Source organism: Monoraphidium neglectum, assembly GCF_000611645.1.
Source record: "Monoraphidium neglectum strain SAG 48.87 unplaced genomic scaffold scaffold00819, whole genome shotgun sequence".
Classification (NCBI taxonomy): Eukaryota; Viridiplantae; Chlorophyta; class Chlorophyceae; order Sphaeropleales; family Selenastraceae; genus Monoraphidium; species Monoraphidium neglectum.
This window is the reverse complement of record NW_014012809.1, coordinates 8,157-19,861: the sequence shown is the minus strand read 5'-3', so window position 1 is coordinate 19,861 and position 11,705 is coordinate 8,157. Positions and strand designations below refer to the sequence as shown.

The 11,705-nt window shown below is 66.5% G+C and overlaps 3 protein-coding genes across 3 annotated transcripts in view; 2 read left to right on the top strand and 1 right to left on the bottom strand.

The window, feature by feature from the left end:
* The window catches only part of MNEG_5479 (hypothetical protein), a gene marked incomplete at both ends in the record, with an annotated part of 1,552 nt that extends 649 nt beyond the window's left edge, over window positions 1–903 (top strand). The window contains one exon of the mRNA XM_014046049.1: window positions 11–903. Coding sequence (XP_013901503.1) covers window positions 11–903 — 893 coding nt within the window. The remainder of the gene's footprint in view (window positions 1–10) is intronic.
* A 1,802-nt stretch (window positions 904–2,705) lies between these two features.
* MNEG_5478 (hypothetical protein) lies at window positions 2,706–6,779 on the bottom strand (the record flags this gene model as incomplete). Its single annotated transcript, XM_014046048.1, has 11 exons — window positions 2,706–2,793; window positions 2,989–3,143; window positions 3,373–3,482; window positions 3,726–3,941; window positions 4,417–4,506; window positions 4,857–4,937; window positions 5,159–5,220; window positions 5,472–5,525; window positions 5,818–5,942; window positions 6,253–6,411; window positions 6,597–6,779. The coding sequence occupies 11 exons, from the start codon at window positions 6,777–6,779 to the stop codon at window positions 2,706–2,708; spliced, it is 1,323 nt and encodes a 440-aa protein (XP_013901502.1).
* A 1,165-nt stretch (window positions 6,780–7,944) lies between these two features.
* The window catches only part of MNEG_5477 (aspartyl-tRNA synthetase), a gene marked incomplete at both ends in the record, with an annotated part of 6,039 nt that continues 2,278 nt past the window's right edge, over window positions 7,945–11,705 (top strand). The window contains 8 exons of the mRNA XM_014046047.1: window positions 7,945–8,223; window positions 8,632–8,789; window positions 9,156–9,263; window positions 9,677–9,832; window positions 10,077–10,167; window positions 10,648–10,784; window positions 11,030–11,176; window positions 11,544–11,668. Coding sequence (XP_013901501.1) covers window positions 7,945–8,223; window positions 8,632–8,789; window positions 9,156–9,263; window positions 9,677–9,832; window positions 10,077–10,167; window positions 10,648–10,784; window positions 11,030–11,176; window positions 11,544–11,668 — 1,201 coding nt within the window. The remainder of the gene's footprint in view (window positions 8,224–8,631; window positions 8,790–9,155; window positions 9,264–9,676; window positions 9,833–10,076; window positions 10,168–10,647; window positions 10,785–11,029; window positions 11,177–11,543; window positions 11,669–11,705) is intronic.

The following is an 11,705-nucleotide window of genomic DNA, read 5'->3' as shown; positions in this document are numbered from 1 at the left end:
CCCGCCACAGGCTCTGGCGGGCGGGCTGCCGCCGGCGGCGGCGCCGGCCGGCGCAACACCGCGCCGCCAGGCGGCGGCGCGAGGAGCGCGCCGCTCGTAACGGCCTCCGCTGCCGCGGAAGCCGAGCGGGCGGCGGTGGAGCGGGCGCGGCGGCGGCTGGGGGACGCGGTCGCGGCTGCTGACGTGGACAGGCGGGACGTGCTGGGGGTGTCCCCTTGGCTTCCGGCGGCGGGCACTGCCGCTCTGGGCGCCGCCGGCGACGCGGCGAGCACCCTCGTGACGGCGCTGAGCGGCAGCGCCGGCCCGCGCCGCGCGGCGTGCGGCGGCGGCGGCGCCGGCTGGGGCGGCGGCGAGGCGCGACGGGCGGGCGGCGCGGGGTCGCTGACAACGGGCAGCGCGTTCGACACTCTGGCCCACCTCGCTGCAGACGCGCGCCCGACGCAGCCGCTGCCGCCACCCCCGCCGCTCTCCGGCCGCCTCGGGCCCCGCCTCGCGTCTGCAGCCAGGACGCTCTCCGTGGCGCGCACCGGCACGGCACTAACCTCGGACCTCGAGTTCGATCTGAGCGCCTTGGACTACAGCGACCCCGCGTACGAGGTCCTCGCGGGCCAGGGCACGCGCGACCCCTCGGGCTCCGCCGCCGCGGTCGCCGGCGCGCTGCGCCCCGCCCGCAGCGCCCCGCACGCGCTCGACTTTGCAGGCACAACGGCCGCGGCGGCGGAGGGCGGCGCCGGCGGCGGCGCGCCGGGCGCAGCGTCAAGCGCGCTGGACGGCGGCCAGAGGTTCGTGCTGAGGGCTGAGGCGCGCCACCTCAGCCTGCCGCCCCCCGAGTATGCCGAACAGGGCGCCAGGGCCGGCGCGACTGCGGTGCACGCGCCGCTGATGCCTGGGGCGCCTGCGTGAGCACGAGACCGAGGCAGCCGCAACGAGAAAAGGCGACGCAGCCACCGCTGCTTTCTATTGCATGCAACTTTGTCTGTTGGGACCTGAGCCTTGCTGTTCACGTGCTTTTGTCGGCCACCTTGTTTTCGTCCACTCATACGTATCTACTTGAATGCGGCAGGGGCTGGCTGCCCCTGGCTTGCCGTGTCAAATTTGGGGGTCCTGAATGATTGCAGCACACCTTTTCCAGTGCAGGGTTCACCTCGACTTCTCACCAGCGACCCGCGGTGTTGCCATTTGCAGCATGTGGCGGAGACGAGCTCTATTGAAGGGCATTCACTGCTTGGGGGCCGCGCGCAGCGCCGGGCCCGCGCCCCCTGCCCGATCCAGCAGCCCCGCCAAGCGGGCCGCAGCGCTTTTTCAAAGGACCATTATCACGTTGCTGTTACTTGAAAGACAAGAAAGTGCGCATCAAGTGGCAACGGATCATAACACCTTTGCTGTTATTGATGATACTTCACCAGCCAGTCTCGCGGCCACAGGGCCCCGCCTGCGCCAGTACGCGGCTCGTGCCCACCGCCGCACGGACAGGGCAGGGTCGCAGGCCAGCCAGGCAAAGCGGAGCGGAGAACAGACGCGCGTCGAGGCCGCAGCGACCCACGAGGTTGCGGTGATCGACGAAAGTGTGCAGGCGGCTTGTCGCCGCGCGCCGGTCAGGCCCGTGACATGGGGCCGGCGCCGCGTGCGACGAGCGCAGGGACAATCTGAGCAGGGACCCCAGAGTGGCGCGGCGCCAATGCCTCTTGGCGGCGTGTTGATGTGCAACGAATGACGGGGTTGAGGCCGGGGCAAAGGCTTAAGGAGCAAAAGTAACCAGGGCAGCGGGCGGCACCCAGCTCAGAAATGGCCAGGGCTAGATCGACACCTGAAGCAGCATGCCAAGCATTGGAAGCCTGCTGAGAAGCAAATGCTTTGGTCGAGATGCCAGACTTTTGCATTGTGGTGCGTGAAGCCCGCCGAAGCGCCATCCTCCGGCAGGCTGCCCAGCGTCGCTGGCGGCCGGCGTGCGCATGCAAAAAAAGCGTCAGACAGCGCTGTGTGCAGGGGCGAGGTGACGGCGCGCGCGAGCAGCTGCACGCGCGTCACAGGAAGCTTCCTTTTTGGCAAAGGCTAACGATGCCGAATGCAGTACGCAGCAGATAAGCGAGCTGTCAGGCTTCACAAGACGGAACGGCAGCGAGGGGCTGGGCGTGGCAGCAGCCAGCATAGCGTGCAAAGCACGAGCATGGCCAGTCTGCAGGCTCTTGAAACGCGGGCGGCCCGTCCTGCAGCCTCCGCTGGTGACATCAGCGGCGCCGCCGTTCTGCCTGAGAATGCGCAACAAGTGAATTGTCCATAGACTCAACATGCGCAACATTGAGACCATTGGATCAATCATCAAGATCATGCCAGACTATTGGAATGACGTGCCAGTGATGAGCGATTCGCGTCGCTGTGCGTCGCCCTCCGCTCGGCCAGAGTCAAGCTGGCCGAGCGAAGGGTGCCACCACAGACACCCCTCCCAGCTGCTGCAGCGCGCTCGGCGGCCCGGTGCAGCCCTACGCTGGCGTCCGCGGGTGGGGCAGCTCCGGGCTGCGCCGGCAGGGGACGAGGCGCACACTCGGCATCCCTGTGGCCCCGTGACGCACGCCGACAAGAACGCAGGACGGTCCCGCGCCGCCGGACGCTGCATGAAAATGCGCCCGACGCGCCGCGCGCCGCGGCAAGGCGCCGCCGCCGTTGCCGTGGTGGCCGCTTTACACTGCCGCCCTTTTGTTGGGATCCTACTGCTTTGTGTAGAGGTATGTGTTGGGGTGGTCAATATCGAGGAAGACATAGGTCGAGTCCAGAGCCACCTTGACGCACGGCTGCCTAAGGTTGGTTGGTCGGTCGGTTGGTTGGGTGGTTGGTTGGGTCGTTTGATTGGTGCTGGTCAGGGGGTGGGTGGGCGGGCGCAGTCGACAAGGTCGGGGCTGTCGCCGGCCTGCTGAGGGGCGGAGTTCGTCTGTCGTATGCATGGGTTTGCCGCCAACCCTCATAACGGGGGGAGAATGCAGCCCTACTCACCTGCCGAGAGCCTCGTTGTCTTTGGGGGAGTTGGTGCAGGTGGGCTGGCCGCCATACACGTACACCCGCTGGTCGACGTGGGCCGCGTCAAAGCGGAAGCGCGCCTCGGGCAGCGGCGCCTTGCGGGTCCAGACGTCGTCCCCAAAGTCGTACAGCTGCAGGGGTTGTGGTGCGGCCCAGGGTGTAACGGCGGGTGGTTCGGAGTTTCGCACGGCGAACCCACGGCGGCCTGAAACGGCACGAGCAGGCGTTTGCAGAGGGCGCCGCTGCTCCGGTCCGGTGCTGAGGAGTGAGGTTTTAGAGTCTGGGGTTGGAAGTTCAACCGTTCAGATGAAGGGTTTCGACCCGAGGTTCAGGGTGTCAGAAAACGTTGACTAGGCTCACGTCGACGTGGTGCATGGCGTGCTCGTTGGAGCCCTGCTTGCCGGGCAGCCCCGATTCGCCGCCCAGCACCAGCACGCGGCCGCCCGGCAGCAGCTCCGCAGCAAAGTCCCCTGGCGCAGCGGCGGGGAAGAGGGGGGCGACGAGGGTAAGCTGTGTTTGAGAGGACGAATCGGATAAGGGTGGGGCAAGATGTGTCGGGAAGGAGTAAGGAGCGTGTCATTTGTGGCCAGTGCGGGGGTGGGCACAGGGGCAACTCCACGGTTGGGGGCCCGCCGCCCGGCCCCGGCCCAAGGTGCTGCGCTCCAGGACCCTGCGACCGCGCGGGCGCGACGGGACGTCGAAGGGACGCGCACCCCTCGGGCGCGGCATGTCCGCGCGGCGGCTCCAGGCGCCCTTGGACGGGTGGTAGCACTCCGACACGTTGCTGAAGTCCTCGGGCCCCCAGCCGCCGACGACAAACACGCAGTCGTCGAGGGCGGCGCACTCGCAGTCGCCGCGCTTGATCATGCCGTCGGGCAGGGGGGACCAGGCGCCGGTCTTGAGGTCGAGGACCTCTCCGCCCAACTGGGCTGCGGCGGAAGACGGGGGGGCCCGTTGCAAACGGACGCGTCGCAGCAGGTGGGATCGAAGGCCATACAGCAAACAGGGCGCAGTGGGGGAGGGTGTTTTGAAAGTGAAGAAGGCACAGTGAGCGGAGCACGGGAGATGAGGTTTGGTGAAATCAGGTTGCAGCAGAGACGAAGGTGGACCCCAGATGCGCTTGGTGGGGGAGGGGGAGGGCTGGGGTCGCGCGCGCTTGCGTGTCGGCGGGTTCACGAGCTCACGCCCCTTGCGCGCGCCTGGACGGCCCTTGCACTCAAACGTTGTGGTGAGCCGCCCCCTCCACAACACCACCGCTGCGACCGCGCCGGCCGTCCCCTGACCACCGCCACCGCAACTGCCTTTTTCATCTCACAATCCCAACCGCCTACATCCCACCACCACACCAATCGCCAATAGGTAAAACACCCCGGCCGGCGACATCATGCAACCGAACGCACCCACCTGAGTAGTTGGCCGCCCAGCCACCCATCAGGTAGATTTTCCCGTCAATCGCGGTGGCGCACGCGTCTGTGCGCGGCGTCGTGAGCCGGCCTGCGGTGGGGACAGCACAGAGGGCGGGTGGGGGCAAAGTGCGCGAATGCGCGCGGGGCGCATGGCGACAGCTCGGCGGGCGCGGCCGGCTCTGCGCCGCGGGCTCGTAGGCGCCCGCGTGCGGCCGCGGCTTGTGGGTCGCACAACGGCCCCCAGAGCAGAAGGCCGCGGGGCCGCATTGACGGCGTCCCAAGCGGCCCTGGGCCCCGTGACAGCGCCCAGCTGACGTCAGCACCGACTCTGCTGCAGGGCGATGCCGCAGACGTCACAGAACTCAAACCGTTGCACGCATATGCATGCACGTATCCATGATTCTGGCAGCATGCCCCGTGGATAGGCGCGGATCCCACCTGGCAGCGTGCTCCAGGTGCCTTTGGTGACGTCATACACAAGGACAGTCCCAGCGGGGTCGTGCTTGTCGGGGTCGCTCACTGCAATCGGTGGACGGTTTGTTGCAGCGGCGCAAATTTGCAGACCAGTCGGCGCTTTGCTCGCTGGCCCGCTCGCTCGGAAGGTCTATGCCCGCAAGAGCGCGCGGGCGGCGGCGCCGCGGGGCCGGCTGAGCGTCGTGTGCGACAGCAGGGCGGGGGGGGACGTTGCGGTGGGCGCGGGGACCCCAAGCGGCGCGCCCCCGGGCGCCTGCGCGGCCCACCATCAGTGAGGCCGCCCATGATGTAGATGTTGTTGCCATAGACGGCCGCCGCGTGGCGCGTCCTGCCAGCATGGAGCAATTGCACAAACAAGCCACTAATCAGGCCGCAAAAGCTGTGTGGAAACAAGCGCCGACGGCCCCGCCCGTACGCAGGGCGATGATCCGGGCTGATCGTCCGCGCTGCCATGCCCCGGCAGCGCTGCGCACGCGCCCATACCAGCGTGGCACTCGGCGCTGGGGCCGGACGGTTCACGGTGGGGTGGGTGAGAGTGTTGGGCTTGCGATTGCGAGACAAAACGGTCTGCGCCCTCACCTGGGCTCGGGCATGGGGGCGAGCTCCCTTGCGGCGCCGGTGTACGTGTCATAGCTGCGGGGCGCGGAGGGGCGCGGCGGGCGGCGAGAGGGGCGGCGGTGGTGTCAGGGGGGCCGGGATGAGGAGGTGTGCGATCGGGTCTGGTGAAGCCATGGCAGCCATAGATTCCAGTGCAAGGAAAGCTGCAGGCGGGTGTGTTGTATGGGGGAGAGGGGGCTGTCTCGCCGCACGTGGAGGGTGCCGTCTGCACCGGCGCACAGGAGCCTTGCGCGCCCTCGAATGCGGGCGGTGGCCGGCGCCGGCCGGCACGCCGCGGCGGCTGCCGCCCTTCCCTCCCCTTGCTCACCGCACGAGGTTCGGGATGGCGCGGCCTGTTGGCTTGGCCACGGTGCTGTTGGCGTCCCCGGGAATGGGGGCCGCCTCATTTGTGAGGCCGCCGGTGAGGTAGATGTCATTGCCGACGGGAGAGGCCTGTGATGGCCGGCGGGATTACGTGATGGCAGGCTAAAACTGCTGCTGCTGCGCTCGGGCATCGCTGCGCTCCGCCGGAATGGCGGGGGCCAGCCGCTTCAGCCGCGCGGCCACGGGACGCGCGCGGCCGCAGGGGCCTGCGGCGCGTGCAAACATGCGGCATGGGCGGCCGTGGCGCGCGCGCATGCGCCGGGGCGGTGTGCGCTGTGTTGAGCCGCCGCAGGCGGCTGCATGGGATGGAGATGCAGACAAGCCGTGGCCATGCCGCGTGCCGTCATGCAGCCATGCAGCCATGCGGCCCAAAAATTACCCGGAAATCCGAGCGGGAGTACTTCATAGGCCGCATGGGGGCGAAGTAGCCGCTGCCCGCAAAGAGGCCGCCGTCAAAAGCTGCGCCCGCGGGTCCGCGGCGGGGGTCGGTCGAGAGCACCGCGCCCGTGCCGCCGCCGCTGTTCGCCGCAGTCAAGCCCTGCGGGTCGGGCACGTGGCGACCGTGAGCGTGGGGACAACGGGGATGCGGGGTGCGCCGGCAGGCTAAGCACGTTGCACCCCCGCGGCGCGCTGAGTGTGTTGCGGCTGTGACGTTTGCGCATTCCAAAACCACAGGGCGGCGGCTCCAAAGGTCCCTGGTGCGCTGAGGCGCCATGTGCGCACCTTGCGCGCCACCGTGGCGGCGTAGATGGCGAAGATGAGGGAGATCAGGCCGAGAGCAAAGCCCAGCGAGCCCAGGATGATCGCTGGGTTGCAGCGGCGGCGGCGGCGCGCCCCGCCAGCGGTGACGCCAGCACCGTCAGTGAGGCCCGCGGCGTCGCTGGCCTTCTTATCGGCGAGCTCCATGTCGACATAGCGCTCTTGCGGTGATGTACAGCACGCGGCCATCGTTGTGGCGGCGAAAGGGTGATCTGTGCTTCAATTGTTTATTATTCTCCCAAATGACTGACTGTCCAGTCGCAGGGGCCAGATGGGCTGGCCGAGATCACTGGCTGACCTTGAAACGACTGGGTGACGACGTAGTGACGCCCCCGCTCAGGGAGAGTTGCTGCTGTGCCCTGAGAGTTGCTGCTGTGCCCTGCAAGGCGGGAGGAGAATGGGGCTTGACGCAAGCCACCTCCGACGTCTCTACACTTGGTCAATCTTGCCTAGTTGTGCTCCACCTGTCATGTGTGCTCGCCGCTCTGACGACTCTGATTTGCGCTAGTCCACCCCAGTTCGACGATGCTGCTGGTGCGAGTATCAAATGCACCAACCCGGAAGGCCGGACTAATGAAGCAACAACACGATGTCTCATGGCATTGCACACGCTTGCCGGCACGTGTGCATGCAAGATGGTGTCTGTGTGCCTAGAGTTCCTGTTTCATGGTTGGCTGAAAGCGCCCTGCGCATTGATCCCCAGCGCGCTGCTCGTCTGCCTGGCAGCTGCTTGCCCACCATGATGTACAACATATGGGACAGTGGGTCCGATGCGCCATGTTCGCAACTTCATTCGATGTACCCCCTCTGGGGGTGGTGGACTGCAGATTCACAATGCCTGGGCGCGCTGAGCAGAGTTGGGGGAATCGAGAAGCTGTACTACCTTGAAAATCAGATATTCTGACAAGTCTGCACTGCCAATCGGTGTGCTGTGCTGTCGTTACCATGCAGTCCAGGGTGCGGTCCATGATGTTGCTGGTCAGCGCAAGGTGACAGCTGCACAACCCACCACTTGGGCCCGCCACAGCCGCCCATTGGCCCATGCCTAATTTCCATGATCATTTGTGTATCATTCATCATCGTATTCGTGGTCAATTGCTTCATAGGTTCGGCGAGCTGGGCACTGCTAACTCCTTGATCTGTGTGGGCGCCCTAGAAGCGCATGCAACAACTGAAACTCGTTGTTACGAAGACTGCTAGCGTTATGCTGCGATCGTCGATGTGCCCTGGCACCAGCCAGGCGCGCTCAATGTGCAAGCGTGTGACGCAGCCGGCCTTTGCCGCTGCCAGGGTCCCATCAAGGAGCTGCAGCATGCTCATGAGCATGTACAAGCATCAGCTGCCGCGCTGCAGCGCGGCCGCCGCGGCGGCCGGTGCCGCGGCCGCACCGCCGCAGGCAGAGGCTGACGCCTCGGGGCTCTCGACGCTCGTCGATGCCCAGATGACGTGGCCTGCGCGCACCCACGGCGCCGGCACGCTGCGCGAGGCGGACGCAGGCAAGGAGATCACGGTGTGCGGCTGGGTGGACCGAAACCGCAATATGGGCGGCCTGTGCTTCCTTGATGTGCGAGACCACACTGGTCTGCTGCAGGTGAGAGCAGTGCGCACGTATGAGTGCCTACATACATGTATGAACACGTGCGTACATGTATGTTTGGCTGCATGTGTGGGTACAGTGCGATTTGCGACGTGTACACATTTGCGATGTGTACACGCTTCCGGCACTGAGCTTGCACCGTGGCGCGGAGGCCGCTCGCGGAGGTTGGGGCTCTCATCGCCGCGTCGGCGTCAGCGGTGGCGCCTGCGCGGGAGCGACGCGGCGTGCGGCCCGCACCTGCGCAGCCCGGCCCCTGCCCCCGCGCGCACGGCCGCGCAGCATCGCCGACAGCCAACCCTTGAGCATCCCCCTAAGCAGCCCCTGGACGCCCCCACCCAAAGACCCCATGGCAGCCCTTGCGTCCCGCTTCACTGCCGCCCGGCCGCCCCCACCCCACACCAGGTGGTGGGAGAGCCTCAGACCCACCCTGAGGCCAGCCGCGCCGCCGCGCGCCTGCGCTCTGAGTACGTGGTGGCAGTTACCGGGCAGCTGCGGGTGCGCAAGGATCCGAACCCGAAGCTGCCGACGGGCGGTGTGGAGCTGCTGGCCACGAGCATGAGGTGTGGACCGGCAGCCGCTTTGGAGACCTGGGTTTGTACAACTCCCCAAATCAGAATACAGGGTCAAGGGTGTAGGATTTTTCGGTCACTTTCATGAACGAGCGAAGGAAGGGCATTAAGGCCTTGATGCCGTGTTTCCAGCAGTGGCCGCCTCCTGCCTGCCATCCGCCGGCGTTTTTGGATTCTGCTTTGCTGGACGTGCCTGCCGACCAGCAGCGGCGCGGGGCTGAGGGGCGGGCCTTCCCCCATACCCCTGGGTGCACATGCCCCTCACGTTGCTGCAAGACCCCTTCTTTGACTGCAGCGGCCCACATGACCGCCTCCCCCTTATCCCGCCCCCACCTGGCCTTCGCCCCCAATTCGCAGCGTGCTCAACGGCGTCGGCCGCCTGCTGCCATTCCCTGTAAGCGAGGCCGAGGAGGGGGAGGCGCCCCGCGAAGAGCTGCGCCTCAAGAACCGCGTGCTGGACCTGAGGTGACTAAATTAAGCACTCAAACTTGGGCTGCTTCGAGGGCGGGGCGAAAGTGTGTTCGTTGGTGGCTGCGTGGCTGGCGCCGCGTGCTGGACCTGACGCGACGCGCCTGGCTGCTGCAAGGGTTAGGCTTCTGGCTGCTCGAACCACGGATATCAGTGGGCGGGGTGCCGAGGGCCGCCGCGGGGTGCCGGCGTGCCGAGGTCGGCGGCGCCTCCCTCGTGCATCGAGGCGGCTGCCTGGCTCGATGCGCCGGAGCGGGCCTTGCCTCAAACTCTGGACCCTGCAGCAGCTCGAACGGCAGCGCCACAGCGCCCCTCAACGCACGGACACCCTTCCCTGGGTCTCCTTCTATGGGGGTTCCTACCCAGCTCTAAACCCTGAGTCCTAACCCCTGAACCCTGAACCCCGCCAGGCGACCCCAGATGAACACCAACCTGCGGCTGCGCCACCGCCTGGTGCGCACCATCCGGCGCTTCCTGGAGGACGGGCACGACTTTGTCGAGGTGGAGACGCCGCTGCTCACGCGCAGCACGCCGGAGGGGGCGCGCGACTACATAGTGCCGTCGAGGTGCGAGGTCCGGCGGCGGCAGTGCGAGGTTGCGAGGATGTGATCTGAGGGGAAGAAATCAATTTGGCACCCGACAAACCCCGCGGCAACTGGATTTTATCTAGTGATTTGTATGCTTCGTGGCGGGTGATGTCGTACGCGGGCGAGAGCCTTGCGCCAAGGACCCTCAAGCGGTGGCCACCCCTGGGCGCGGGGCGCTGCCGGACTTGATTTGTGCCGTCCTCCCTCCCGGGGCGCTGCGCAGGCTGGGCGCCGGCGATTGGTATGCGCTGCCGCAGAGCCCGCAGCTGTTCAAGCAGATGCTTATGGTCGCGGGGTACGACAGGTACTACCAGGTAAGGCTATTTGGGGGGAGGGCGGATGGGTGTGTTTGCGTTTGTTTGTGTGAGTTTGTGTGTGGATGTACATGTGAGTGTGTCGTTGGTGTGTGTGTGTGTGTGTGTTGTGTGTGTGTGTGTGTGTGTGTGTGCGCGCGCGTGGCTTTTGAGGGTCGGGTGGAGGAGGGGCCCAGGGGTGCCTCCACTGCACACTCAGCACGTGGGTGGGCAGCCAGTAAAACAGTGCTTGACAGTGAGGGGTCACGCGCGGGTTTCCCAGGTGCAGGGCGATGGGTTATGGCGATGACTTGCAGGTTCACGAAATGAGGGTGTCGCGATGCATGTGCGTGTGTGAACGTGGCGGAGGGTGCGTCGAAGCGCCCTGTGCACATTCTTGCCATCCATGCGGGGCGGATCGCTGACCCCGCACTTTGCCCTCACGCCCGCGTGCCGTGATCGATCCGTGAAAGCAATCCGATCTGATCTCGTGTCGCCCAGATCGCGCGGTGCTTCCGCGACGAGGATTTGCGCGCCGACCGGCAGCCTGAGTTCACCCAGCTGGACATGGAGATGGCCTGGATGGATCGGGACGCAATCATGGGGCTCATGGAGGAGCTGATCGCCACCATCTTCAGGTGGCCGCCCGGCTTCCTTGGGTTTGATGCGATTGTGGCAGCATTCACGTATGCACTGGTTTTTTATACAATTGTTTATATATCTATCCACAACCCCCCCCACTGCCACCGCGTGCACACGCGCGCACGCGCGCGCGCGCACACACACACACACACACAAACACACACACACACACACACACACACACACACACACACACACACACACACCACGCCCCACCCCACCACACCCCACCCCCCAAAAGGGAAATCAAGGGCGTCGACCTGCCCCGGCCCTTCACGCGCCTCACCTACGCCGACGCCATGGCATGCTTCGGCAGCGACAAACCAGACACGCGCTTCGGCCTCGAATTCAAAGACGTCTCGTCTGCAGTGGCCGGCTGCGGGTTCAGGTGGGCCGCCAGGGGCCCTAGGGATTAGGGCTTATGGTTTAGGGTTCCGAGTTTCGGCCCCGGGCTCGCCTCTGGCGCCCTCCGCCGGCCCATCTTCGCTAGGCCCTGCCTTGCTGCCGGGCCGGCTGCATTCACTCGAACCAGCCTGTCACCTGCCGGGGCGGCCGGACCGTACCCATCGCCCCGGCCACAGCGGCGCCGCGCCGCTGTGAGCCGTGCCCCGGCTCGCGGCGGCGCTTGCCGCTCGGGCTGCTTGGGAGCACACCAGGCAAGGCACACACACGCTGATTGTGGCCACCGAGCCGACCGCCTTGTCATCATGCCTCGTCAGCATGCGTTGTCACCATGCAAATCGACCCCTCTGCAGGGTCTTTGCGTCTGCTGTCGCCGACGGCGGCGCCGTCAAGGCGATCGTGGTGCCCGACGGCAAGCGCATCAGCAACAGCCGCGTCAAGCCCAAGGGCGACATCTCAAACGAAGCGGTCGCAGCGGGTGGGTGCCGCGGCGCCACGGCGCGAAGCTTTTTGGG